This window comes from Dermacentor albipictus, unplaced genomic scaffold (genome assembly GCF_038994185.2).
Source record: "Dermacentor albipictus isolate Rhodes 1998 colony unplaced genomic scaffold, USDA_Dalb.pri_finalv2 scaffold_109, whole genome shotgun sequence".
Lineage (NCBI taxonomy): Eukaryota > Metazoa > Arthropoda > Arachnida > Ixodida > Ixodidae > Dermacentor > Dermacentor albipictus.
This window is the reverse complement of record NW_027225663.1, coordinates 40,407-67,698: the sequence shown is the minus strand read 5'-3', so window position 1 is coordinate 67,698 and position 27,292 is coordinate 40,407. Positions and strand designations below refer to the sequence as shown.

The 27,292-nt window shown below is 44.4% G+C and overlaps 2 protein-coding genes across 9 annotated transcripts in view; one reads left to right on the top strand and one right to left on the bottom strand.

Moving 5' to 3' along the window:
• Positions 1–3,681: 3,681 nt before the first annotated feature.
• LOC139053394 (uncharacterized) overlaps positions 3,682–27,292 on the top strand; it is a 54,929-nt gene continuing 31,318 nt past the window's right edge. For 3 of the 8 annotated variants that reach the window (XM_070530414.1, XM_070530407.1, XM_070530413.1), the window contains exons 1-5: positions 3,682–4,089; positions 4,762–4,867; positions 6,268–6,385; positions 8,770–8,882; positions 12,494–12,762. The gene's annotated coding sequence lies outside the window, so the exon portion shown is untranslated. Of the gene's footprint in view, positions 4,090–4,761; positions 4,868–5,312; positions 5,600–6,267; positions 6,386–8,769; positions 8,883–12,493; positions 12,763–27,292 lie in introns of those variants that run through there. The other 5 variants (XM_070530408.1, XM_070530415.1, XM_070530411.1 and 2 more) reach the window with 5 other exon arrangements.
• LOC139053392 (uncharacterized) lies at positions 14,484–17,319 on the bottom strand. Its single transcript, XM_070530405.1, has one exon. It carries the CDS (start codon positions 17,317–17,319, stop codon positions 15,028–15,030), a length of 2,292 nt encoding a protein of 763 aa, XP_070386506.1. The 3' UTR covers positions 14,484–15,027.

Sequence of the window (27,292 nt, the reverse complement as noted above, 5' to 3'; positions counted from 1 at the left end):
ACGAACGTGTATCACATTCAGACTGCGATACATAGCGCAAAAAAATTACACAGGGACAAGGAGAACACAGGACGAGCGCTAACTTTCAACAATTGATTTATTGCAGCTGGTGAGTATATATATACTCACTGGGACGCCACTACAATAGAACACACTGAAGGGAAGGGGGAAAAGACAGTCATGTGACTATTATGCCCAAAAATTCAAGCTCTTTCCTTGATAAAAATATAGACGGCGTGCTAACGCACTCGTCACCTGCTCTGGCTATCTCAGCTGCTTCCACAATTTCCCTCGTAATCTTATTCTTGTGGCGATAGACAACAACAGTTCGTTCTAATAGCGGGAAGCATGGAGCCTTCGCGTCACATTTTCTACAATGGGCAGCCAGATGCGCATCTATTGCGATGCTCTCCACTTTGTTACTATGCTCCGCCAGACGCACGTTTAAACATCTGAGTATATATATACTCACCAGCTGCAATAAATCAATTGTTGAAAGTTAGCGCTCGTCCTGTGTTGTGCTTGTCCCTGTGTAATTTTTTTGCGCTATGTATCCCAGTCTGAATGCATCCCACCAACACGCCCTAACTTCTTCCTTGCTAAAGTGTATCACATCCTGGCATTCGCGGACGCAGTCACCAAATGAAAAACACCTTTGCAAATCGCAATAACGACGAATGTCACACGCGTGCGCACACAGACAGAATGCGAGCAGTTTCCGAAAGCACTCGCGAAAGACTGTACGGACGTTCCTACGCGTTCCACGCATATCAGAAGCGCGCGCGCGCACACACACGCGCACGCACACACACACACACACACGCACAAAAGGCGAGCAGTTTCCGGAAGCACTCGCCAAAGACGGCACGGATGTTTTTACAAAAAAAAAAAATTACCGACGATTACGTTACTTCCTAATGCGAAATTTGAGCGCAGCAAATAAGCTGTTTCACCTTTTCGATAGATTGAGGCAAAGAAATCGAGCAACACATGTATGCGCTATCACAGAATTTCTTTTTTTTATTTTTCACACGTATTCCTTTAACAAAGACTCCACTAACAGTTCTTGACAGTCATGAAGGAAGCTTTGTGGTCGGAGAAATAGACTGATATATGTTCGACTTGGTACACCAATGCTTGATTCTCAAAGACGAGATCTATACAAGTGCCTCGCGAGGTTGTCACAGCCGTGGGACGCGTTACGAGCGAGAGGAACGGGATGTTCTCCCGCATAAGTGTTAGGAAATTGCTGTTTGTCTTTATGTCAACATTAAAGTCCCCCACTACTAACATCGGTGTGGATCGATGGACGGTTAATGCGAGTTGCAGCAAACGGATTGTCTGTAAACTGTCGCCGGAAAGCATTTGTTGCACCCTGACTGTTTGCGAGCCTTTGTTTGCGTTTGGCCTCGGCCTCGGCCGCGCGAACGGTAGAGTCTTCTCGGCGGCGGCGATGAGCTTCTGCTTCAGCCTCGCTTTTACTGCTGGTTGCTCTCGACGGCGGCGATGAGCCTCCGCTTCGGCGGCGCGAACTGCAGGGTCTTCTCGGCGGCGGCGATGGGCTTCTGCTTCAGCCTCGCTTATGCCCCGTTCACACTCTGCTGGTTGCTCTCGACGGCGGCGATGAGCCTCCGCTTCGGCGGCGCGAACGGCAGGGTCTTCTCGGCGGCGGCGCTTAGCCTCTGCTTCGGCGACGCGTACTCCTGGATCATCTCGACGGCGGCGACGGTAAGCTTCTGCTTCGGCGGCACGCACCTCTGGATTCTGACGGCGACGGCGCTGGGCCTCTGCTCTGGCAGCTCGTTTAGCAGCAGCAGCAGCAGCAGCAGACGGAGGACTTCCATCGGTCGTCTCGCTCATGGCTCAGAAAGAACTGGCAGATAATTTCGCAGTGGCGAACGGCAGCGGCAATTTCGGCTCGGGCGGTGCACATATACAGATCCGCCGCCACCGATCTGGCTCTCTGATTGCCACCGCACAGGGCGAACGGCAGCGGCAATTTCGGCTCGGGCGGTGCACATATACAGATCCGCCGCCACCGATCTGGCTCTCTGATTGCCACCGCACAGGGGTTGCATTGGAGGAGGAGCGAAGAAAGGAATTAAGTTCGAGCCGGCGCTTTGACAACCGGAGACTCGCAGGAAGAGGGGGGCGGCGTGTACACCCAGCGGCAAACGATGGGGGCAGAAGCGCGCGCAGCAAGCGGACAACACGATAAAGGGAGGAGGGAAGAGATAGCAGCGACTGACTGATGCCGCTGACGCCGATAGTTAAGTCAACCCCAGCTGCGGAGTTGGTTTCAGGGACAACGCCGCCGATGCCGACACAAACAATATGATACCCTCGCTTCCGCAGCGCTAAGAACCAGGTCTAGCCGTGGGAAGGTGGTCACGTATTCGTCGACGTGCCGGGGCCTACGTGAAATAACCGGCGCGTCGGCAACTGAAGAGCACCCTATCCGCCACACAAGAACAGGGGGGGGGGGACCCTTTCCTCCTCTTTCTGCATGGCGGCGACGGTGTTCTATGCAGTCACGTTATCTTGACTCTCTAGCGGCGTCAGCGGCATCCAGCGGTATCAGTCGGTCGCTGCTAGCGCTGGGGGGATGAAAGGGGGGCGGAGCTGGTTACGAGGCCGACGACAACGCCGACGACGACGCGAAACCCAGGAACGGACGCCAAAGAGCGGCGCTCTAAAAGCAAATCCCGCCGGCGTGGCACCATTTCCCGATGCACAAACAGCACCACTCATTAACAGTACACATTCGTAGAACGGCGCACAGCAAGCCGGAACAAAGCGCACACCAATCGACGCCAAATCCGTCGTCGATTACGCCGCTGAGAAACACGAACACCTTCTAACATTCACAAACCAAACGACGATGTGCTGCGAACTTCAAACAGATTTTACGGCCCTGTCCGCTTGATAGGGCTGCTCCACAGGCTGTCCTCGCTGTTGAAAGCAATGTCAGCAAAGTTGTTGAAAAAGGCCGCCTAAAACACGCAAAAAACATGGAAATAATACGCCTCTACTACCCACGCTACCCATGCGTTCACAGTTACCAGAACCACAGACGGCGAAGTAAACAGTAAAGACGTCATTTCCCTTCATTTCGGACCGAGCCTTAAAGTAGTTTCGACTCTTCCTTTCGAGCAGGGCGCGACTTGTTCCGGGGACTGTGAGGGCGCTGCGGTTGAGCTCTGCACCAAGTGAGCGGCGCTGCTCTGCTGACATGTGCACGTTACATGCGGGTGTTTGCGCTTCTTCTGCTGTAGCCGATTTTATTTTCTCATTGCGTGTGCCTTGTCACTGTCCTCGGGCATGTGGCTGGCGGTCGAGGTCTTTTGCGTCCGGTCCAAGTTTTGCGCTCATGGAGACGCGAGTACCGGCGACGTGTGGGTCACCAAGCGTCGTGTGCACTTTGGTTTGTAGGCCCACCTTTTTTTCCATCTCACTCCTTTCTTCGGACGTGCACCCTCAGGTATGATGTCTGTAGAATATTATACTTCAGCTTAAACAACAATAGAAAGAAATGACGGCTGCTTTATTCAGCGAGCACCATGTAAATGCCGAGTGCCGCGACTAACAACCATAACTGTGCCAGGCTATAGCAGACGACGCTCGGATGCTTGGCGCGGAGGTCGATGGCAGTGCCGCGGTGGCGGGAACGGCAGCGGGCTGCATGGTGAAAGAAGATCTATAGACGTTGTTGCGCCGGGCGGCCGATGTGGTGCTGATCGTTTGATGATATTTACGCGGTGCTTAGGGAACATGTGCTCCTTTTTTGTGTGAATTAACGATCACTAAGCCCTGGGGCCTGTGCAACGCTATTAGCTCGCTGTATGTTTCTTGCGGTGCGCCGTTGTTGATTATCGTAGTGGTCAATTCACGCTTCTTTGTCCCCGGCTCATGAGAAGGGAAGCTGTTATACTCTCGTCGCTCCCGCATCGGGTCACAGTGCACGGAAGAATGTGTTGATAGTTGTGCTATCGCGTGCTGTAGTTCACCGCAATTCAACATTACGCTGGACGGACTGTTTGTGCAGTCGATGCGGCGTGAACGGACACGAAGGAGCGCTCGCCTCGAAAGGTAAGTCCGACGCCTGGCGCATTCTTATGGTTCATGTAGTGTACCTTGTCATGCGCAGCAGAAGATGATTAGTACAGCTACAAGAGCAATAACAGTGATTCCCAAATGTTCGTTCGATATCGGAGTGCACATTTAACAAAAGGTTTCACGAAAATTACCCCGAGATTAATGTTGCTAAGAGCTTCATCTATTGTTTTTCTTTTTGTTATGAAGTATGCTAGCGCCGGGTCATCGCTTGGTCTGAACGGGCACAAAAATTCAAGCAGGAAATGTCACTGCTTCTGTACGTAATTTCTTAGCAAGAAATCATATAGACAATTCTAGAAGTACGTTGATGTTTTGCGCAAATGCTTTCACAGCTAACGTTAACGCGCGACGGCATCCAAATGATCTGACTCGTGAGAAGATTTTAGCTTGTATGCAAACTTTGATGCTTATAGATTGTCGCCAAGGCAACCTGTATTTCTTGTGTTTAGTGTTCTGTTTGTTTTCGTGCCTTTGACACGTTGAATAACCGCCTGTGATGTAAGAATGAAATATTTAATTTCTCTAAGCGGATGCAGCTTCTGTAGCTGGCTGTACGAGAGCTTTCCACAATTTGACGCGATGTTGTCAAATCACAAGTTTGCAGTTTCAGCAGTGATTACAATAAGCTGAACATTTATTGTTTAGGGATGTCACAATTTCCTGAGACGGAGGCATCTCTGCACCACATAGGCTGCGGCACTATGCAGCTTGAACAGCAAGACAAAGGATCTGATCTGCCTGCTTTGACAAGGTACGTACTAAACGGTCACAGCCATTTATGTGTTCTAGGTTCTGTTCATGTATTTGGTACCTGTCAACTTTTCTGAGTCTCATGCAATTTATAAATTCGTGCTATTCTACAATTTTACTAATGTTCCATTAAGTAATGAGAATGAAGTTCTATTAGTGAAGATGTTCTAAAGCTGTTGAGAAATGGGGTGGCATAGGATTGCGAAAATGCACGAAAGAAATAGTCCTGGCGCTTTGCTTTCTTAATTGCTAGCAATGAAAAATCCCTAATAAAAATAGCAGAGGGACACTTGCTTTAGGTAAGTTTATTAAGATACATTCCAGAAGCAGGCTAAGTTTGCAGCAACAAAAGCACTGAGAAAAACTCACTGATCTAAAAACTGCTTTTCCAAGTGTGCTGCTTGTGTACAGCGTGTCAAGGTAAATAATGGTTAATAACGTATGCATAGAAAAGTGTGGATGCTGAGAGAAAGCTTTAGGAAAGTGCGTGCTGTCTTTCCAACACAGGATTTCTGTCTAGAATTTTTGTAAAATATGAAGTGCACAGGCTGGCAAACAATGTTCAGCACTTTTGCTTTAGATTTTAATGTAGCCAGTTCATTATGTGTCCCTAGTATAGCTTAGCGTCAAGCTTGAAGCTGATCTCTGATGTCACATCAGTTGCAGGATGCAATAACGTGGTATCACAAACTGCTTGTTACGCATGTCAGTCAACCTGGTGCAGTTGTCACAGGTGAGAGTATAACAAAGCTGCGCATTCTTTGCCCTTCTGCACATGATGTGGGATAGAGTTTGAACTATGCTATAGTGGCACCATCTCCCTCACCTTCTCTTCCTCATTATTCTGTCAACTTGCAATAATATGCACAACTTTTAGAGGCTTTACGGTGTTGTCTGCTGAACTTGGCTGATGTGAATTTCAGTAGTTTGGGGTAGCCTCAAAGCTATGCTGTACTTTTCATGCATTTTAAAATGGTCAATTTGACATATGTGATTGGCTGTGGCATTCTGAGAGAAACAAGGCCTTTTGTGAATAATGCATATATGCATTATTAGCATTTTCTAATACTCTTTCAAGAAGCAGCCTATAGGCTGCTCCCCGAAGAAGTGACCACCTTTGCTTACGCTACGTGGCAGTCTGGTCCGGTTTGCTTAACCTGTCTGCCATCTATGCTCGAGGAGGAGGAGAGAAGCAAAAAAAGGGACCTTCGATTTATGTTTTTGCACAGATGGCTCATACATTGCACTTTTCTTATCTCGCAGGCTTTGTTAGCTCAGAGCTTTCTATGGGCGAATATCAGCATTTCATTCCTATTTATACCTAATAAGAATTACTTTGTTCACAGTGTCACTTTTTATATTATACTTTCGTGAGACTAAGCTCACTTGTTTTAATGCAAGTGTGGCTGGGCCTGCAGAAAGAGTAAGCAGACTACTGTGTTGCTGATCAGTGCTGATCTCCACGTCCAAGCTGGTCCCACAACATCCAGGCACCACTGTGCTTTGCTTCATTGACAAGGTAATATGATATAGACACCTTGCACCTCAGTATCAGTTTTGAGAAATATGCTAAGACACAAGGGTTGGCCTTGGTGATAAATACACTCGTGTTCTTTTTTTTTAAGCGTTCTTCTTGCAGTGTTCCTCATGTACATGTTTTCAGAGGATGCTTAAATGCAAACTGCCATGGAACTTGTTTATGCCTTAAAGTAGCACTCTTTCACCAAGAAAAACGCCTTATTTAATGCACAAGTGATAAGAAAGGTGAGGAGGTGACAGGACATAACAGTCTAACAGCCATCCAATTTTACTGCTTGCACAGCAATATAAAGTGAGAGGTGAAAGGGCAAGAACAGATAAATCGACAATGTATGTTGCTCACACAACTGCGAAAAGGAGCATGGCTACTATGACACTTGTTTTACAATGATAAATAAGCAGTCTTGCTATCTGATAATCTACTGGAGGGCGAGCCAACTCGCAGATTCTCTGTCACACATATAAGGAAAGGCTCACAAATCTTGCCAGCCCTATGCTCGTAACACATTGCCACAGTTGCATAGTTTTCAAACAAAATAATGCAAGTGAGCTTTGCACTACCCAGTGACCACCAAATGACCTGAGCATTCAGTTAACATGGTTGCAGATCCAGTCATTTATACATTGGCCTGTTTTGCCGACGTGGTGTCTACTGCACGACAATGGTATTTATTATCCAACAACACCCTTGTGCTCTACGTACTCTTTCTTGCGTGCTTTTTTTCACAGGTAGTGGAAGATTACTTGATTCCAGAACAATTTGGTTTGTTCTGCACATGATGGTGAACTTTCCAGTCTTATATTAAACATGGAATTGGGTAGGAAGATGTGGTATTTTTTATAGTGCCCTGGTGCATTCAGATTGTGCAGAGGCTTCAAGCTTGTATTGACAGAAATTGGGATGAAGCCATAAGAGGAGAATTGTAAAAGTGTAACGAAAGCCTCCTGATAGATATGCTGAGTTGTGCTGCTGTGGACACTTATTGGTTATCCCTACTGGGTAACGCTGTTAGGGTTATGGATGCTTTTACATTGTAGGGCCTACAAGATGGCTAGCATTACGGAACACATTAAAACAACTGTTGGGATGCATGTCGTGCTATGGTATCATAATTGGCCCACAAAGTGACCACCTTTGCTTACACTATGTGGCAATCTGGTCCAGTTTACTTAACCTGACTGCCATCTATGCATGAGGAGGAGGAGGGACTAAAAAATGAAGGGACCTTTGATTAATGTTCTTGTACAGATGGCCCATACATTGCATTTTTCTTATCTTGCAGGCTTTGTTACTTAAAGCTTTCTACAGCCGAATATCAGCATTTCATACCTAATAAGTATTGCTTTGTTCACAGTGTCACTTTCTATATTTACTGTATTTACTCTCATAATGATCGCACTCACGTAATGATCGCAACCCTGAATTTTGTCGTCCAAATTCGATTTTTTTTTATTTCCTGTGTAATGATTGCACCCCTAACTTGCTGCAGCGATATGTCATGTGCCATGTCTAGCTATTGATGATCGCGTTTACCATCTGTCGAATGCTACGCGAACAACTCTTCAAGATAAACCAAGCGGTCTGCATGCACTAAACATTTTTAAGCAGATGCTCGTTTTCATTCCTTTCATCACTTTCCGCACTTCCATGACAAAAAAGCTACAACCAAAATTGCCTTTATTGTAGGCTTTGTAATGGTGGTCAACAACAACAAAAAAGATGCCTTTCGATTCTTCTCATCTGCACTCGTAGGCACGCAAGAAATCACAAGCGGCAACGATAGCAGCCACGTTTACACTGATACGTTAGAAGTGTACCCTATCCATACGCCTACACTTGTAACACAGCTAAGATATTTGCCCACCCTTAGCAGAAACCTGCTGTATTAGGATAGTAGTGAAGACAAATGCCGTAGTTTCCGCAGCATGCCCGCCGTGTCTTTCTATGTCACTGGCAGCTAAGCGTGCCCATCTGTTTCTGCCCCCTCATAGTGGACATGGCGACGTTATTGCCACAAACTTACCGATATTATTCATTACTGATATGGAAGAAACTTTCAATGCAAGTAATGTACTCGAGAGAAAAAAAAAATCGCGTTTGGCGCATTTGGTGTGTTCAGCTTGCTACGCCAGCCGCCACTTTTGTTTCCGTGTCCCGCACTACATACAGTGCCAGCCACCTATTTGTTGCCCTGTTGCCATCCCGCAGCAAACGCGGGATGAAAAAAATTCTTTTTGCGGGAAATTTAACCGGCCTAATGATCACACACCTGATTTTGCGACCATTATTTTGCAAGAAAGTGCGATCATTATGCGAGTAAATACAGTACTCTTGTGGCACCAAGCTCACTTGTTTTATTGCAGGTGTGGCTGGGCCTGCAGAAAAGCTGTAAGCAGACTGCAGTGTTGCTGATCAGTGCTGATCTCCACGTCCGAGCTGGTCCCACAACATCCAGGCACCACTGTGCTTTCACAAGGTAATATATGTTGTGGACACCTTGCACCTCAGTATCAGTTTTGAGTTTGACTTGATAAATATTTAAGAAGACACAAAGGTTGGCCTTGGTGATAAATACATTCGTGTTCTTTTTTAAAGTGCTCTTTCTGCAGTGTTCCTCATGTACATGTTTTCAGAGGATGTTTACACTCGTTAAATGCAAACTGTCATGGAGCTTGTTTAGGCCTCAAACTAGAACTCTTTCACCAAGAAAAAATCCTCATTTAACGCACAATTAATAAGGAAGGTAAGGAGGTGACAGCCAGTGTCTAACTATCCAGTTTGACTGCTTGCCCAGCAATATCAAGTGAGAAGCGAAAGGGCAAGAACAGATAAATCGGCAATGCATGTTGCTTGCACAACTGCGAATGCGACACATGGCATGGCTACTATGAATGCTAATATGACGATAAAAATATTGTAGTTCTTACATTAGCCGGTAAGCTAATTAATATTTTGCACCAGCAAACAACCAGTTTGGTAGCTGTAGTTGTTGCACTACTTCAGGAGTAAGATATTATTTTTAATGAAAATTGAGTAGTGCTGCGTTTAGCGAAGCTATTTCTGCCTGTACAATAAATTAGGCATTTTTAAAGAGGCGGCATATAACAATTGTGTTGCTGTGCCACATAATTAGTAAAGTGAGGGGAGGTTTAAGTAAGCGAAAGAGGAAGATTAACCTTGTCGTACAAACAGATCCTTGTCTGAGCTGTCGTCACTGATGCAACGGCTCCCAGATAACTTAGGGGGGGGGGGGGGGCTAAAATTAGCCTTAAAAAGCTGACGCAATAATACGAAAAGCCATTGTAGAAAGTGTGGTTGCACCTTTGTTTGACCAGTGCAGTATCGGGGGCAGGGCCAGACAGCAGCTGAAATGTTATGTAATAGAAGCTGTTCATATTCAGTGCTCTAACATGCTAACAAAAACTGTCATTTAGTTTCTGTAGTGGTATTAAAGGTGCATTAATCTTTCCTATAAACAATTCTGCACTGGCATCTATGCAGTGTTTTCCATTTGCATATTCCGCAGTGCGGTAGCAAAAAGCTGTGAAATCTGTGTATTCACTTGCATGAGCTGGTTATACTTCATGAATACTTTGTTTAGCGCAAAACGACACACACAAGAAAGACGACAGCACAAGGCACTACTCTCAACTGACATCATTTTATTGCGTCACTCCTTTCTAGACCGCTCAAACTAGAGGAACATGAACAGTGAGCACCATGCGGTGGAGCCACCAACAACATCTGATCCAAAGAGCGCACTCATGTGACAGAATCCAAAAAACCAAATTCAACGCTGTACAAGGTTAAGGAAGGCACACTAATGCACTGTGACTCCAATGACTTAATGAAAAATGCTTCCGATAACTCTCGGGCGGTGGTGTCACGGCTCTTTTTCAAAATCGTGGTATCACGAAACATGGGTTTGCATTTGCATGTTTCACAATGCTGAGCCAAATGGGAACCTGTGCCTGTTGGTATGGATCGCTCATGTTCTCTAAGGCACTCGTTAACACAGCGGCCTGACTGCCCTACATACACTTTGCCACATGACAAAGGAATCTTATAAACGACACCGACGCTGCATTCTACAACTTCACGTGGTTCTTTTCAGAATCAGGTTTTTTACTTGTTTTAGAAATACAGCTGTACAACATTGACAGTTTCTGAGGAGCAGGAAACACTACCAGAATTTGGTATTTAGTTGCGACATTCTTTAGATTGTGCGCCACTCTGTGGCAATACGGCACAACTTCAGGCCTCTTCTTTTGTGTGATGCAGTTACTTTTGTGCCGCTTCCCTTTCAGTTTCTGAAGCAATACCTCCGAGACTGACGTCACCACCACACTTGGGTAACCAGCAGCCTGCAGCCTATTTAACTGTGCAATGAAACTCATGTTCGCAGAGTGATGACAAGATTTCATTAAGGAAGATTCTAAACACATCAAAGCAATGGCGCGTTTCGCAGTCTTTGAGTGCGCAGACGCGTAAGGTAAAAGTTCCTTACGTGCGCGTGGCAAGTACATCCAACAGGCGTGGCCTGTTTGTAAGGATAGCTGCAAATCTAAAAACTGGAGTTTACCATCCCTAGATAGCTCATATGTGAAAGTTAAACCTTTGCCATTGTCATTGAACAGTGTTAAAATATCAGCTACTGTCACGGAGCATTCGTTGTTAGTCTGTTTTATCACAACAAGAAAATCGTCAACATATCTAAAAATTTGAACCGAATCATTGATTAAGGCACTCTTAAGAGCGCGGTCGACAAAAGATAAAAAAATATTACAAAGAGCAGGCGCCACACATGAACCAATACACACACCATTTTTCTGGATAAAAAGGTTATTTTTGAACAGGATAAAAGTTGCACTTAAATAAAATTCAAGAAGGGACATGAAACTTTCCGAAGATAACCCGGTGGCATTGCGAAAATCTACCGTAAAAACTAGAATATAGGTCGAACTTTTTTTCAAAAAACCATCGCGAAAAGTCGACCCTCGACTTATATGCCGGACATTGGCGGAAAAACTACGGAAGTCTTGCAACAATGGGCGGATGAAGTAAACAGCCGCCATCGCCATCATCAGCAGCGCGGCGTTGGTTCTTTATTCTATGGCGTGGCACCGGCATTTTGCGTTTCCACTGTCGCAAAGATCTTTTGTGTCTTTCATGGTATGCGGGTCCCAGAGTTCGAAAGCATATTCTAACTTTGATCTCACTATTGCATTGTAGGCTAACATTTTAGTCCTTACAGGCGCGTTTTTAAGCTTTCTTTTTATGAACCACAATTTTTTTAGCGCAGCTGAGCAAACATCCGAGATATGAGTTTACCATGTAAGCTTATTGTTGAGGTTAACGCCAAGGTATTTACATTTGTCGACTTCGAGGACAGTTCTATTTCCAAGTTGGTACGGAAAAATGCTAGCAGATTTTTTTCTTGTTACGCGTAAAAGTACAGTTTTTTCCGCATTGAGCTCCATTCCCCAATTGGAACACCAGTCAGTGATTTCTACGAGGCATCTTTGCAGCACAAAATGATCATCATAGGACACAATTTCCTTGGAGATAACACAATCATCCGCGTATAACCATATGGACACATTACCAGGAATAACATCAATCAAGTCATTAACATAGATTAAAAATAACAATGGTCCTAGTACACTGCCCTGAGGGACTCCTGAGGTGACCTGACGTGCACTGGAAGTACAATTCCTAATATCAACAAACTGTTCTCTGTTTTTGAGATAAGCACATATCAACTGTATGATATGAAATGGGAGTCCAATTTTATCTAATTTATGTAATCGCTTTGCATGGGGAACTTTATCAAAAGCTTTGCTGAAGTCCAGAAAGAGCACATCTATTTGTCCAGATAAATCAAGTATGCGGGATAGCTCATGTACGGTTGTTATGAGTTGAGTTACACTGGAGAGTCCTTTCCTGAAACCATGCTGAAAAGGTGATAGTATGCTATGATCTTTCAAAAACTCTTGTATGAAACCAACGACTTTCGCCGTGCCCTGTGGGCACGGCGAAAGCGCTGCGGACAAGGTGCTCAAAATGCTACCTCTTTTCCTGGTACAGGTCCTGCTGCTGTCAAGTGCGCATGCATCTTCGCAGACTATCGTTGAGCTTCATCAAGTTTCAACAGAAGAATTCGTCACCAAAGATAGCACATCTGGCAGCGCCGTCACCGTGGGGACGCCACAGGTACATGGATATCGGACGACATCGACCGTGATGTCATCAGCCCTTGGCCCTATAAATTCGGCACCACACCCGTCCGTCTTCAGTGGGCACGGCGAAAGCGCTGCGGGCAAGGTGCTCAAAATGCTACGTCTTTCCTGGTACAGGTTAGTTATGTGTGCACCATACGATCTGACGATAGGTTTCTTGTTCTCCTGCCGTGCCCACGCACATGTCTAGGCTGTGCCTATAGCTGCTATTGCTCATGTATGCTGCTTGTTTGTGGAGATATAGAAATGAATCCAGGCCCAACAGTTGATGAAATGTTTCAGAGACTCATTGAGGGGCAGAAAGACATTAGGTCTCGTTTAGAGGCAACGGAAAGGGCACTGGGGAACTTTGGTGATCGCTTGAATAAGATAGAGGCAAACATAAAAGATCTACAGATGAAAACAGATGGGATTGACAACATAAGCATAGCTTTAAATGGTGTGCAGGATGCACTTACATGGCATCAAGCCAGACTCGATGATTTAGAAGATAGAAGTCGGAGGTCAAATTTAATTGTTTTTGGCGTAAAGGAAGATCTTATTGAATCAGAGTCAGACTTGCGCAGAAAAGTTATCGATGATCTCTTTTCTGCCAAATTGGGAGTGCAGTGTTCATCTGTAGCTGGAATCCATAGACTGGGGAAAAGTTCTTCTAATCGCCCTGTCATAATGTACTTTCAGGACTATAGAGAAAAGTGGTCTGGAGCAATGTATCTAAACCAAAGGGAAAAAACATCAGAATCGATAATGACTACTGCGCGGAAACATTGTGCAAACGAAAGCATCTTTGGCAAAGTGCAAAACTTGAAAAAAAGGCTGGAAGTAAGATTTCCTTGGGTTATGACAAGTTGAAGATCGATGGGCGGTACTATAAAAGGGATGCTGCTCTAAACTCTAGAACATTGATAGAGCGCAACACCAGATCCTTATTTGAAAGCTAACGGCCAGATACGTCCGATGTGCGGTTAGTTTCTTTCAATGCAAGAAGCATTGTGAACAAAAAAGATAAACTGGAAGATTGTTTGCACTCTTTGGATCCGCACGTGTGTGTCATAACTGAAACCTGGCTACACGACCAAATAAGTGACGATGACATAGTCCCACCAGGTTATCGGTTATATCGGCGGGACCGAGGATCTAGAGGGGGTGGTGTTGCTGGGGTTGCTAAATCCTTTGTCGATGTTGACGTAGAAAGCCAGATTGCTGAGCATGAAAGCCTTTTTTTGAAAATCAAAGTGAAGGAAACGGCGTTTTATTTGTGTGCAGTTTATCGTGCTCCAGACACTGATGAAAGCTTTCTGAGTAAATTGTATGACCGTTTGTTGTTGTTGCGAAATAAGAATGTTATTGTAACGGGTGACCTTAATTTGCCTTTAATAAATTGGAACAATCTGTCTTTTGGATTATCGCATACGAGCGATAGAATCCTTGATGTTATGCTTGCTCTTGGTCTTGACCAAATAGTTAGTGAATGTACTCGCGGAACATCAATTCTTGACTTGCTGTTCATTAGTGAAGGATTCAGACAAGGAACTGTTACAATTGAACCCGGCATATCTGACCATAAGTTAATTTCTTTTTCCTGGAAGGTCGGCAACTCAAAAACACGTGTGCTTGATGTCGCTACAGTTAAGGAATTTAGTAGAGCTGACGATGTGGCGATTATTGACTATATTGAAGAAAATGTTGGGATTACATGTGATTATCTGGAAAGCTCTTGGCAAAGTTTCGCTAATGTGCTTAGGCATTGCATTAAAAAATACGTTCCAAACAGAAAAATACTTAAAAAGCAGAAACATCCATGGATTACTTGTGAAATTATACACTTTAAGGGGGGATGAGGGGATCGGAACAAACTTTTTCATTTTTTATCTTAGAGTGATGAAATTTGGCATACAGGTTCGAAATAGCATCAAACAGGCAGCTGCAAAGTTTCACAATAATATCTTCAGTAGTTTTTATTTTATCATTATTTATATATTGCTCACATGTTGCTTGCTCGTGGAAAGCCTAGCGTGACAGCAAAATGGGTTATGGGTCTGTAAATGTTTTTAATAGTTACTAAGAAGTATAGTCTAAGTCAAGATTCTCTTAATTTCTTTTTAAATTTCTCTGCTCTTCTTCTAAACGATATAGTATGCACCTTCTCTTTATGTTTAGAATGTATCATGCTCCAATTATTGTGTAATAAAAAAATGGTGAGGCTAAATGGTAAATCTGAGACTGTCTTGACATAAGGCACGCTTCAGCAATTGCAGCAAAACAAACAGGATTAAAATCCGTGCTCCCATTGCCGTGCTATGCTTTCCACGAGCGAGGTGATAAGCCCAAAACAAACTTTTGAGAAAACAAGCCTCAAAGTTCCATACTGGCACACACTGTCTAGAATGCTCCTGCATTGTAAAACTTGGTGTCCTTGGCAGCAGGTGACTTCTTAGCCCTCTGTCCTTTCAGGAGATGGACTTTGCGTGCCTTCTTCATTCGCTGGGAGTCTTTCTCGACAGCCCGCTGAAGAGAGAGGGCACCAGGGCGCAGGCCCAATGTTGTGCACAGGTCTGAATAAGCTTTCAGACTGCCCGAGTTGTACTTTGAAATTGCCTCGTGCACTGCTGTTTCCACGGCAAACAGTGAGGCATGCTGGTCTTTTGATACTAGTGACCATATCACTGAATGGAGACTCTCAGCCGCGTTTTGAGTTTTGCCTCCTCTGCACCGGGCCAGCAACTGAGGGTCTGAGAGGCGCTGGTACACAGGCAGGAGTGCTTCAGCAACTTTAGCTGAAAGCTTGTACTTGTGAGCTGGTGCTGGCTGCCCTTCTGCCTCAGCTGATCGGTGGTTGCACCAGCTAAGGGGGCCAGGGGGACACAGCTCATGATGGGGCTCATCATCTGTTGATGTGATGTGGTAGTACGTCGCCATTACTGCCCTTTGCATTTCCTCGACTTCTGAGTGGTTCCGCAGAGCAAGGCCATAGTAGTTCGTCAGTTTTTTGATGAGCTGCTGTGTCAGGCCCCCCTTTCCACCTAGTGGCTCTCCTTTCTTTGCCTTGGCCACCAAAGAGCGAAGTGCAGCCCCCATTCGTTTTTTCACATGATTTATGCAGTCCTCTTTAGATAGCTGCACAAAACCATAAACTTCTTCATCACATAGAGTGCGAAACATGCGGCTGTCCCCATCACAAACTATATTTGTGTACCGTAAATCATTTCTGCTCAAGGAGCGCCTGAAGAGCTGTAGTGCAGCCTCAACCTCCATTCTTCCAGAATTCACATCAGTGTTTTTCTGGCACTGGTGTTGCTGCTTCCATTCAGCATAGTTGGGGTCACTTTCTGCTGGCTGTCGGCTGCACCCAAGGCAGAAGTTGGACAGAACTATGCAGTCCAACACAAGCCCTGTATGGAAATCAATTATACAGCCTACGCCGGTATGGGAGCTGTGGCCGCGTGTCAACCATGTGCCATCATACACTACTGTTATGTTCTTTGAAAATGTTGTCTCCATTTCAGTGTACACCTTTTTCACTGCCTCTACAGCCTCTGTGAAGATGTTGTGTGCAGCTGCCGCTGCGGCAGGCTTGAAAGTCTTTTTGAGGTGCCCATCATATGTTTTGTGGTGTAACCCACGATGCGAGACATTCATGGTGGCCCAGAAGTCATTAAGAGCAGTTGGTCCTTTCCCAATGCTCTTTATTGCTTGCATAGCTCTGATGTTGACCTCGAAAGCTCTAGAGCCGCTCTTCCTTTGTGAGGACCACTCAGACTGTAGGGTACTACCACAGGAAATGCATGAAAGTACCATCTTCACAGCTAGTCCCAGTTCAGTCTCGCGGTGCACTGCTAGGCCGGGCTGCTGACAAGTTGGGCAAAGCAGGGAACCAATCAGCGAGTTCAAAGCAGCAACTTGAACAAGCATAAATTCCTCTTCTGGAGGTGCGGGAATGGCATTTTCCTGTGAGCCAGTCAGCCCGAACTTGCGCTCCGTTGCTGAAACCGCGCGAAGCGATTCGCGAACTCTCGACGCTTGCAGTTCTGCAGTTTCCGTGGACACAAATCGTGTTTCCAGGTGAGCTTGAATAGTGCGACGTTCACTGGGCGAACAGTCAACACTGCGATGAGCGGCAAGGTCGGCCGCCGGCGCATGCGCGGCAGCGAGCGTGCGCCCGCGTTGCAGCTCCGTCGAAGCGCCGGAACTCGTCGATGGCATGGGACTGCCTTCACTTGCGGTTGTTGGCTGCGGAGACATCTTGGCGTTGAACGACTCACCGCGGAAGCGCGTCTCCGATGCTCTGCAGTCGGGCGGCGATGACCGCTGCAAGCTCACTCCGTGATCTGTGCTGGACGAACTTGCGACGGGACGCTCGCGTACGGCGAGACTCACTGGCATGTCGATCGTCACCGGTGAAGTAACACTGCGCCCGCGCTTCGACGGCAAAAGGTCATGGTTCGTCTCACTATCGCTGGCTGGTGCTCGACTCGGCGCAAGATCCCGCAGCACGTTGGGCGAGAGATCGCACAGCACGTTGGGCGCGTACTCCGCCGATTCTGAACGGACGCTCGGCTCGGCCGAACCACCTGCTGACAATTGCAGCTTCTTCCTTGCTGTGACGGGCTTGCGTTTCCGCTTCCCGTAGGCATGCTTCGTCCGGTACTTCTTTTCGAACGTGCGCGGATCCATTGCACGTGGTCGACGTCCTCGATACACAAGAGAAGGAAAGTCCAGAAAGGCTTCCCAGCAGCGGACAAAAGCAGACGCTCCTTGCGCTCCTTGCCTCGGCCGCCATTATGGCGCGGCGTCGACCAATGAGGAGGCGCCTTACAACGAGCCGCGGCGCAGAGCCAATCGGGGCGCGGCAGCCATTGGCTGCTCCGTGCTGCCACTCTCCTGTTTTTCTTTTTTTGTGCGCTTGCTGGCTGGCAGGGGAGGAAGGGAAGGGCTGGGACAAAGAGTCAAAGAGTCGGGCTTTCCAACGATACCAAAATGGCGGCGCTCCGTGGCGGGAAAGCCGAGCAGTCGCGCGTTGAACTTCGCGGCTTTTTCGCGATTTCGGGCGGATTTGTGGACGCCGCCACCGACAAATATATTTATTTTAAGTGCTTAGAGTTTGTTTTTCGGTGAAATATTTCAGTACAAGATAGAAATGATGCTGTAGATTCTGAAAAGCGTACTTTTCAAAAATCGATTTTTTTCGCGAAAATCGCGATCTGATCCCCGCTTCCCCCCTTAAGCGTAGACTTAAGAGATATCGTAAGAAGCAGGGGACGTCAACGCCACTTTTTATAGAAATCAAACATGACCTATTATCAAAGGTGAGCTGCGCCAGGACTAAATATTTTACACACACAATAGCAGAGTTTCTAAAGACTGATCTGAAGAAATTTTGGCAGCATTTGAGTAAACCCAAAGATGCACTTACTAAAATAAAAGTTAGGGACAAGATTATCACTGATGCTGCCGAAATAGCTGAGAATTTTAATCAGTATGTCTACGAGGTGTTTTCAGAATTAGATGAATATGAAATAAAAGCAGTGGCTGCACCAGAGGATGGCATTGAAGTAACTCGTGAGGGTGTTCTGGCGATGCTCTTGAAACTGGACACTAAAAAATCCGCTGGACCCGATAGTCTTCCGAATGCATTTTTGAGGTGTTACGCAGAACAAATACCGGGCTGCCTCACAGACATCTTTAAACTCTCATTAGCAAACGGAAAAATTCCTTCACAATGGAAAATAGCACGGGTGGTTCCCGTATATAAAAAAAGTGATCGATTGTCTGTTTCAAATTATCGGCCTGTTTCCGTAACATCCATTTGCTGTAAGATGTTGGAGCATATTGTAGCCGGTTACCTGCGAAAGTTCCTGAGCGATCATAATCTTTTGTTGGATAATCAGCACGGGTTTCGGCAGGGGTTATCTACAGTTACTCAGACTGTTTTGTCTGTACATGAATTTGCGCGGGTGCTTGATATGTCCGGGCAAACGGACGTGGTTTTCTTTCATTTTAGCAAGGCCTTCGATAAGCTGCCACATGGCAAACTTCTCTATAAGATGGAATGTATGGGTATTGGCCTCGAGCTCCACCACTGGAAAAGCTGGCGCCACCGTCGGCGTGACGTGCTAGGAGAGATCACGTGGATATAGCGGCCGCGTCGGCTGCTTCGGGCGCGCTGAAGCTTGCTGAAAACGAGTTTAAATTCCCTCGTACGCTGCGGTCGTTTAGTGGCGAAATTTTCCCGCTTCGAGTGTCTCCTTTACAACGCTTGAAAGCACTACAATAGGTAGTGGCTGCCTTTGAAGGCGCGCAACATGGTAGGCTACTGCTAGGTGCCGCAGGGCCAAACGCACGTAACGGAGGCCGGTGTCAGGCTTATTCACACGTAGCCGCAGGACAAGAAGCTGCGTGAAGATTGACTCGCGAAACATAAAACCGGCAAACAGTCATCGGCTAGAACTCGGGTATGCAGCAAGCACAGACGCGAGGAAGATTTCTGCTACGGCGCCCGGTCTGTGATGTTCTGAAAACGCGCACTGAGACGCTCGCCCGAGTCCGCTGTCGATGCTTGTCGATGAACTTGTCGATGCTATAGATACTGGCAAGTTCAGTGGAGTGGAAAGGGAGCGGTAAGAAGCACATTTAAAAAAGCATGGCACATGGTTATGTTTGTGTTATGAATTAATGCACTGGATTACAAAAAAGGAGCAATGGGAAATTGCACGCTGAGAACACCGATAAACATACAGTGCGACGCAACTCGAGAAATAGTATTGAAAGGTCGAAGAATTTAGAAGAAAAAAAAAAGATTGAATCGTTGCGACGGCACATCACAGTCCCCGTAGGCGTCGAAGTCTCTACAATGAAATTATTTTTTAACAGCTCTGATAGCGCCCACGCAACAATGGTTGCTTGTATACTGTCAAATGCTCATATTCTGCGGCCTAAAGCTCATGGCACGGTGTGAAAATGCGCGCGCGGAGAAAGCGACACAGTGCGCGGACAAGCATGCAGACGCGCAGTCGGTCGCTGCGAAGCTGCGCGATCGCTGCATTGAGGCTTCTTTCTATTACACTCCATTTAGTTATACAAACACTATAAGAACATATTTCACATAGTTTGCTCCCAGCGTTTACCTACCTTTCACGCAAGAAGCCGGTTCGGGAGACTCCATTGCGGCGACCGTGCGCAGTCGCGTTCGCTGTACGTATTCGGTAAAGAGATAGCGTCTGTAAACGATTGTGTGCTTTCAGTTTGCCCAAGCTTATTATTTGACTGTAAGAAACTTCTCTCGTTTCGAAAGTACTTACAGAAATGTCCGGGAGAGCTCGCGCATGGTGTTTTCAGTGAGCACTGACAGCAAAACCTATGAGGAACGCGCCACGTGATCCCTCATACTACGCCAGCGAGGCGCCTCCGATAGATGGCGACTCCGTAACTCCTCGCCGCCAATACCATTTTTTATTATTCGATGGATTCAAGACTACCTTACAGACAGACGGCAAGATGTGGAAATTAATAAGACCGCTTCTAGTGTTAATGTTCATTCAGGAGTTCCTCAGGCAAGTGTGCTGGGACCTTTGTTTTTAATATATGTAAATGATTTAGTTGCGGTTGTTCCTAAAGATGTCTCTGTTAAGTAGTTTGCAGACGACTGTGTTGTGTTTAAACAAATTTCATCTGAACATGACCACATCTCTGTTCAAAAAGCAGTTTTTGCTATTGAAGAATGGTGTCTGAAATGGGCTATGGAACTTAATAGTGAAAAAACTGTTCTCTTACGGAACTAGAAAAAAGTCTCCCATTTTGCTTCCTTACTTTCTTCGCGGCAACATGATTTTGGAAGTTGACAAATATAAATATTTAGGCATAACACTCGACAATAAGTTAAAATGGTCGGCTCACATTACTAATATTGCTACATCTGCACTTCGAAAGCTATAGGTTTTATGAAGAAAGCTAAAAACTGCCCCTGCACACATAAAAAAATTGGCTTACGAAACTTGTGTGCGGTCTTTACTTGAATATGCTTCAGTAGTGTGGGACCCATACACAAAAAAAGATATAATGATCCTTGAAAAAGTCAATAGGAAAGCGGTTAGGTTTATAAACGGAAAATACAAAAGGGAAGACTCCTTCGCAGTTAATGATCTCAAATAGCATTCATACACTAGAAACCCGCAGAAAGATTAATAGATTGATATTCTTGAACAATAGTTTAACAGGAAAAAATAAGCTCCAGCTTCCAGAATGCATTAAGCGTCCTCTAGTGAGAAGGACTCGGAGCGTTCATGAGCGTTCACTTGCTCCTATCTTCGCCAAAACTAACAGCTTTAAGTACAGTTTTTTCCCTAGAAAAGTGCAAGATTGGAATTCGTTACCGGCATCTGTTTTTTCCTCAAAAAATTTTTCTGATGCGTTACATCGTCTACTTACCTGATATTTATTTATTTATTTATTTATTTGAAAATACTGCCAGCTGCTTTTTAGCAGCCAAAGCAGGAGTGGTACGTAGAAAATTCAAAGGGATACTGTACAAGCAAAGAAAATGTCAAAATAAAATTCGAACACAGCAAGCTCACACACAGTGTTTCACAGATCATACTTGTACGCTACTGCGCAGAACAATATCTCTGAAACTAATGACATGAGTTGAATAAAAATTCGGTACGAAAGGAATTGCGTACTTCGCTCACAACTGAGAAATAGCCGATAAGAATGAGTCAACAGTACGTTTGTTCTTTACCTCTTGTGGAAGCCTGTTCCATTCTCTTATCGTTCTAGGAAAAAATGAAAATTGATAAGCGATAGTTCTAGCCTGGGGTACAATAAGGGTAAGTTCGTGCTTTCCGCGGGTACTTCTACACGTGTTAAACTGTAAGTATTCGTCAAAATTCATTTTAGTTTGGCCGTTCACTATCGTGTAAAGCATCTTCAGACGGTGTAGCTTACGGCGTTCCTCCAGTGTTGGAAGGCCAGACCTTGAACGGAGATCAGATAGTGATACTTGTCTTCCGTAGGCATTAAAAATAAACCTGAGTGCTTTTTTTTGTACTTTTTCCAGCTTTTCTGTATCAGTTTTAGTGTGCGGCTCCCAAATGACATCACCATATTCAAGTAGAGGACACACCAGTGAAGTATAACCAACTAGTTTCGTCTTGCTTGTACAGTGCTTCAGACGTTGCCGCAGTAACCATAGTCTTTTTGAGGCTGTCGAAACTATCTTTTTAATGTTTTGTATGTTTTGTATCCTTGTGCTGCTAATATTGTATAATTTTATTCTTTTGGTATCCGTATGCTGCTAATATTGTTCAATTTTATTCTTTTGGTTTATTCTTTTGATATATGTGTGCTGCTAACATTGTATACATTTTATGCTCTTGGTTATGTAACAATGTAAATTCACTCCTGCTTGGGTCAAGCAATGGCCTGCAGTATTCTGAAATAAATAAATAAATAAATAAATAAATAAATATGTTCCACTAGCTTACAACACGAGCTAGTAATAGATATAGGACGGTAATTTGAAACAGATTGGCGGTCTTCTTTCTTGTGTACCGGCACAACACGTGCTTTACTCCAGACTGATGGTATTGCACCTAATTTTAAGGATAACTGGAAAAGATTAGAAATGAATTCAGATAATTACTCAGAATATCGCCTCAAGAAAGCATTAGGAATGTTATCGGGCCCTGCTGACTTCTTAATAGTATTTATATTTAGAAGCAATGCCAGGACACCTTCGCGACTGATTAAAATATTATCTACCGATGGGCTACTTGCACTGGAAAGTTCACACTCATCACGTTCTGTAAACACACTTTGAAAATATACATTGAAGTATTCAGCAATGCAGTGCGCATCCTCTATTTCAATTCCGTTGACGTTAATGCTTTGTATCTGTTGTCTTCTCTGGCTTAGATGCAGTCAGAACTTTTTAGGATCGCTAGAAATAAATTCTTCAAGATTCAAGCTGTAAAACTCATCTCTAGCCAAATTTACCTTTCGTAGTAAGTCTTGTTTCAGCTGCGTAATCTGCAATCAAATCAGATCCAAAAATGTGGTGACGCTCGGGAAATGTGCATGCACAGTACTATAGTGCATCACGCAGGTCTCCCAATCCTTTCTTATCTAGTGTGTGTCCCTCCATTCACTTTACTCAGGTACGGCTGTGCTGTGAAGATCGTTACCGATGGGGGAGCTTCCTGTTTACACAGCAGAAGCGATACTCGTATCTATATAGATCAAACTTCAAGGGTCCCAGAAAACTGGAAGGATGCAAACATACTGATCCACAAAAAGGGAGACTTTAAAGAATTGAAAAACCATAGGCCCATTAGCTTACTCCCAGTTTTATATAAAATATTCACCAAGATAACTCGCAATAAAATAAAGGCAACACTAAGCTTTTCCCAGCCAACGGAACAGGCTAGCTTCAGGAAGGGATACTCTACAATGGATAACATCCATGTCATCGATCAGGTAATTGAGAAATCCGCAGAGTATGATCAACTTCTCTATATGGCTTTCATAAATTACGAAAAGGCATTTGATTCAGTAGAGATAACAGTAGCCATAGAGGCATTACGTAATCAAGGAGTACTGAACGCTTACGTAAATATACCGGAAACTCTTTAGGTGCCTTTATTCTCCACAAGAAAAGCAGGGAGATACCTATAAAGGAAGAGGCCAGACAAGGAGACGCAATCTCTCCAATGCTGTTCACTGCGTCCTTAGAAGAAGTATCCAAGCTATTAATTTGGGACGATTCAGGAGTAAGGATCGGCTGTGAATATCTCGGCAACCTTTGGTTTGCAGATGACATTTTGTTCAGCAACACTGGAGTTGAGTTAGAACAAATGATTGAGGACCTGAACAGAGAGAGTAAGAATTGGGTTGAAGATTAATATGTGCAAAACAAAGATACTCATGAATAGCCGGACAAGGGAACAAGAGTTCAGGATCGTCAGTCAGCCTCTGGAGTCTGTGAACGAGTGCATTTACCTTGGACAATTAATCACAGGGAACCCTGATCATGAGAACGTAATTCACACAATGAAAATGGGTTGGAGCACATGCGGCAGACATTGTCATTACCTGACTGGAAACTTACCATTATCATTGATAAGGAAGGTGTGCAATCAGTGCATTTTATCTACTGCTGACATATCGGGCGGAAACTTGTAGACTGACAATGAAGCTTGAAAACAAGTTAAAGACTGCGCAAAGAGCAATGTAACGAAGAATTCTAGGCATAACGTTATGAGACAGAAAGAGGTCACTTAATGTGCAGGTTAGATAACCGGCGGACCATTAGGGTTACAGGATGGGTGCGAAGAGAGGGGAAGCACAGTCGAGGACGGCAGAAGAGGGGTGGGCGATGAAATTGGGAAATTCACGGGCGCTAGTTGGAATTGGTTGGTGCAGGACAGGTGTGATTGGAGATCGCAGGGAGAGGCCTTCATCCTGGAGTCGACACAAAATAGGCTGCTGCTGCTGATGATGAACATTATGGTTCATTGTATCAAAGGTTTTAGTAGTCTTAAAAGGCTGAGCCCACATGTACCCGAGATCAAGTGAATAATAATATAATCAGTTGATGTTAGCAAAGCCAAGTTAGGTGAACTTCCTGAACTTATACTGAAATGACTAGGTTTCAGCAAGCTAAATTTAAGGTAGTTGTTAATACGGTAAAGCAATAACTCTTCTACAACTTCACTAATTGAAGATAAAATACATATAGGATGATAGTTAGAGACCAGCGTTGTCACCCTTTTTGTGAAGAGGAACTACCTTAGCTTTCTTAGACATCTAGGGAATGTTGTAGTGAAGTGACGCAGTTGTTACTTTTCTGACGCATCAGCTCACCAGGGAGACAACAATGAGAGGGGATGAGTTCAGGCAGGGGCAAGGCCAGATCCGCAGATACGAAGACGGGAAGTCCCATTTGAATAACTAGGTTTATTAACTTAGAATTTAGATTTATGCTCTACTCATATCAAAAACAAAACGATGACACACCGATCGTCGACGGCATGCCTGACCGGCAGGTGGTGAAGTCCCGCCTGTGTGCTGCTGTCTCCTTGCTCTCTCCAAAACTTCTCGGACCATTCCTTAAACGAGTTTCCGCAGCATTCAAGGGACCCGCGGGTCGGCGGGAGGTGCAGGCTTCTCCACCAATGGCCTATTTCGACCCATCGGGCTGGCCGACAGGATCCAATAAGGGCCAGAGTTTAAGAGTCCAAGAATGGTTGTGAAAATACTCCGCATAAAAAATAAATTTGCCCAAAAGTAATCAATTTTTCACGTCCCGTACAGCCGAGCGTGAGAAGAGGGTGCGACACATGCATGAAGTGACCGTCAGGTATGGCAGCATTGGCCGGGCGGGAGAACATGCCCGAGGCACTGTTGTGGTTATTTCCACACAAAGACTTCCCCCGCATCGAGGAACCCACATTTGTGGAAAGAAAGGGGCCTGTGCTATACTATTTTCGCAACAATATACTGGATTTTAACATAAGGTTAATTACAAACACTGCTCATGCATACGGTAAGATGGTAAAGAATCCTTTGACCTGATTTTAAAACAAGGTGAAGACCCCACATTAGAAACAAGTTACTGCCTAATTGCCCTCACAATTTGTACTTGCAAACTTTTTGAAAAAAATGTTAAACCGTCACCTTTTACACTTTTTTCAGTCAAATAATTCTTTATCCATATCAGTGCAGTTTTAGAGAAGGCAGTGAAGAAGAAACTAGGAATTGGCAAGAATCAGATGTATGCGTTAAGAGACAAAGCCGGCAATATCATTACTAATATGGATGAGATAGTTCAAGTGGCTGAGGAGTTCTATAGAGATTTATACAGTACCAGTGACACCCACGACGATAATGGAAGAGAAAATAGTCTAGATGAATTCGAAATCCCAAAGGTAACGCCTGAAGAAGTAAAGAAAGCCGTGGGAGATATGCAAAGGGGGAAGGCAGCTGGGGAGGATCAGGTAACAGCAGATTTGTTGAAGGATGGTGGACAAATTGTTCTAGAGAAACTGGCCACCCTGTATACGCAATGCCTTATGACATCGAGCGTACCGGTATTTTATTTATTTATTTACAATACTGCCAGTCTCTACTGAGACCATAGCAGGAGGGCATTATATATATGTACATGAACAAAGAACACTGATAATGTTAAGTATCAATACATGTATAACGTCAGTTTTGCACCTTAAAACATAAACAATTTTCACAACAAAAATGTATACATCAAACACAAGTACATGCGAACTTTCAAAAAAAAAAAAACAAGAAATGACAATTGAGGCATTCTACGCTGCATACCAGACTACATACACAGAGCACAAGTACATGTGGTTTGCACGATCAATAATAGTACTAGCAATTTTAACCTGCTAAACAATTTTTTAAATTTTTAATTCAAACTGAGACAGTGACTCTGTGTTAGTGGTGAGAGGTGATAACATATTCCATTCACGGATGGCAACCGGAAAAAAGGAATATTTAAACACATTATTATTACATTTATATTCTACTAAGGTGTTTGTGTGTTTGTGCCTGGTAGGTCGTGTTTGTGAATAAGAAATGTAATTTAAAATGTCAATTTTGAAAGAATTATGCAAAAGTTGATAAAGAAATTTCAAACGTGCCTGTTTCGCTCGTGCTTCGAGCGTAAGGAGCCCAGAAATTGCTAGAAGATTAGAGGGAGAGTCTTCACGTCTAAATTTGTTATGGATAAATCGAATGGCTTTCCTTTGTATTGTTTCTATTTTCTTTATGTTAGTTTGGGTGTGAGGGAACCATACAGTGTTGCCGTATTCGAGGATCAGCCTAATGAATGTTTTGTATGCTAGGAGTTTGGTTGACAAGGGTGCGAGTTGAAGTGATCTGCGAAGGAAAAATAACTTTTGCATAGCAGATGAGGCAATGTGTTGAATATGCTCGTCCCACCTTACGTCTGACATTATTATTAAGCCTAGATATTTATATTTTTGTACTTTAGTCAAAACTGTACCATTTATGGTGTAGCAAAAGTCTGAAGATTCTTTTTTCCTCGTTATGGTCATACATGCCGATTTTTTTACATTGATTATCATCTGCCAGTCTGAGCACCATTCCGCAATACTACTAAGTGTTTGTTAAGGGAGTAGTGATCTTGATCATTTTTAATTTCTCTATAAATGATACAGTCATCCGCGAATAACTTTATTTTACAGTCTATGTTAGAGGTTATATCATAAATATACATGAGAAATAACAAGGGCGCAAGCACGGAGCCCTGTGGTACTCCTGACGTAACGGATACTATATCTGATGTTGTATGTTCGAAAATAACAAACTGACACCTATTAAACAAAAACCCACGAACCCAAGCAACAATTTCTGTGTCTCCGATAATGCTTTTTAGTTTATTTATTAGTTTGGTGTGACAAACACAATCAAACGCTTTAGAAAAATCAAGTAGGATTAGGTCCGTTTGGCCATGATTGTCAATACCCAACGCGAGATCGTGTATGACTTCTGTTAATTGAGTTATGGTCGATAAACCCCTGCGAAAACCATGCTGGTTAGGGGACAGGATGCCTTCGTTTTCAAAAAAAATTGTTAAATGTTTTAGAATTATATGTTGGAGTAGTTTGCA

What these genes read in the sequence shown, in the direction of transcription:
- LOC139053392 (XM_070530405.1), bottom strand. Translation starts at nt 17,319, where the DNA reads ATGGATCCGCGCACGTTCGAAAAGAAGTACCGGACGAAGCATGCCTAC.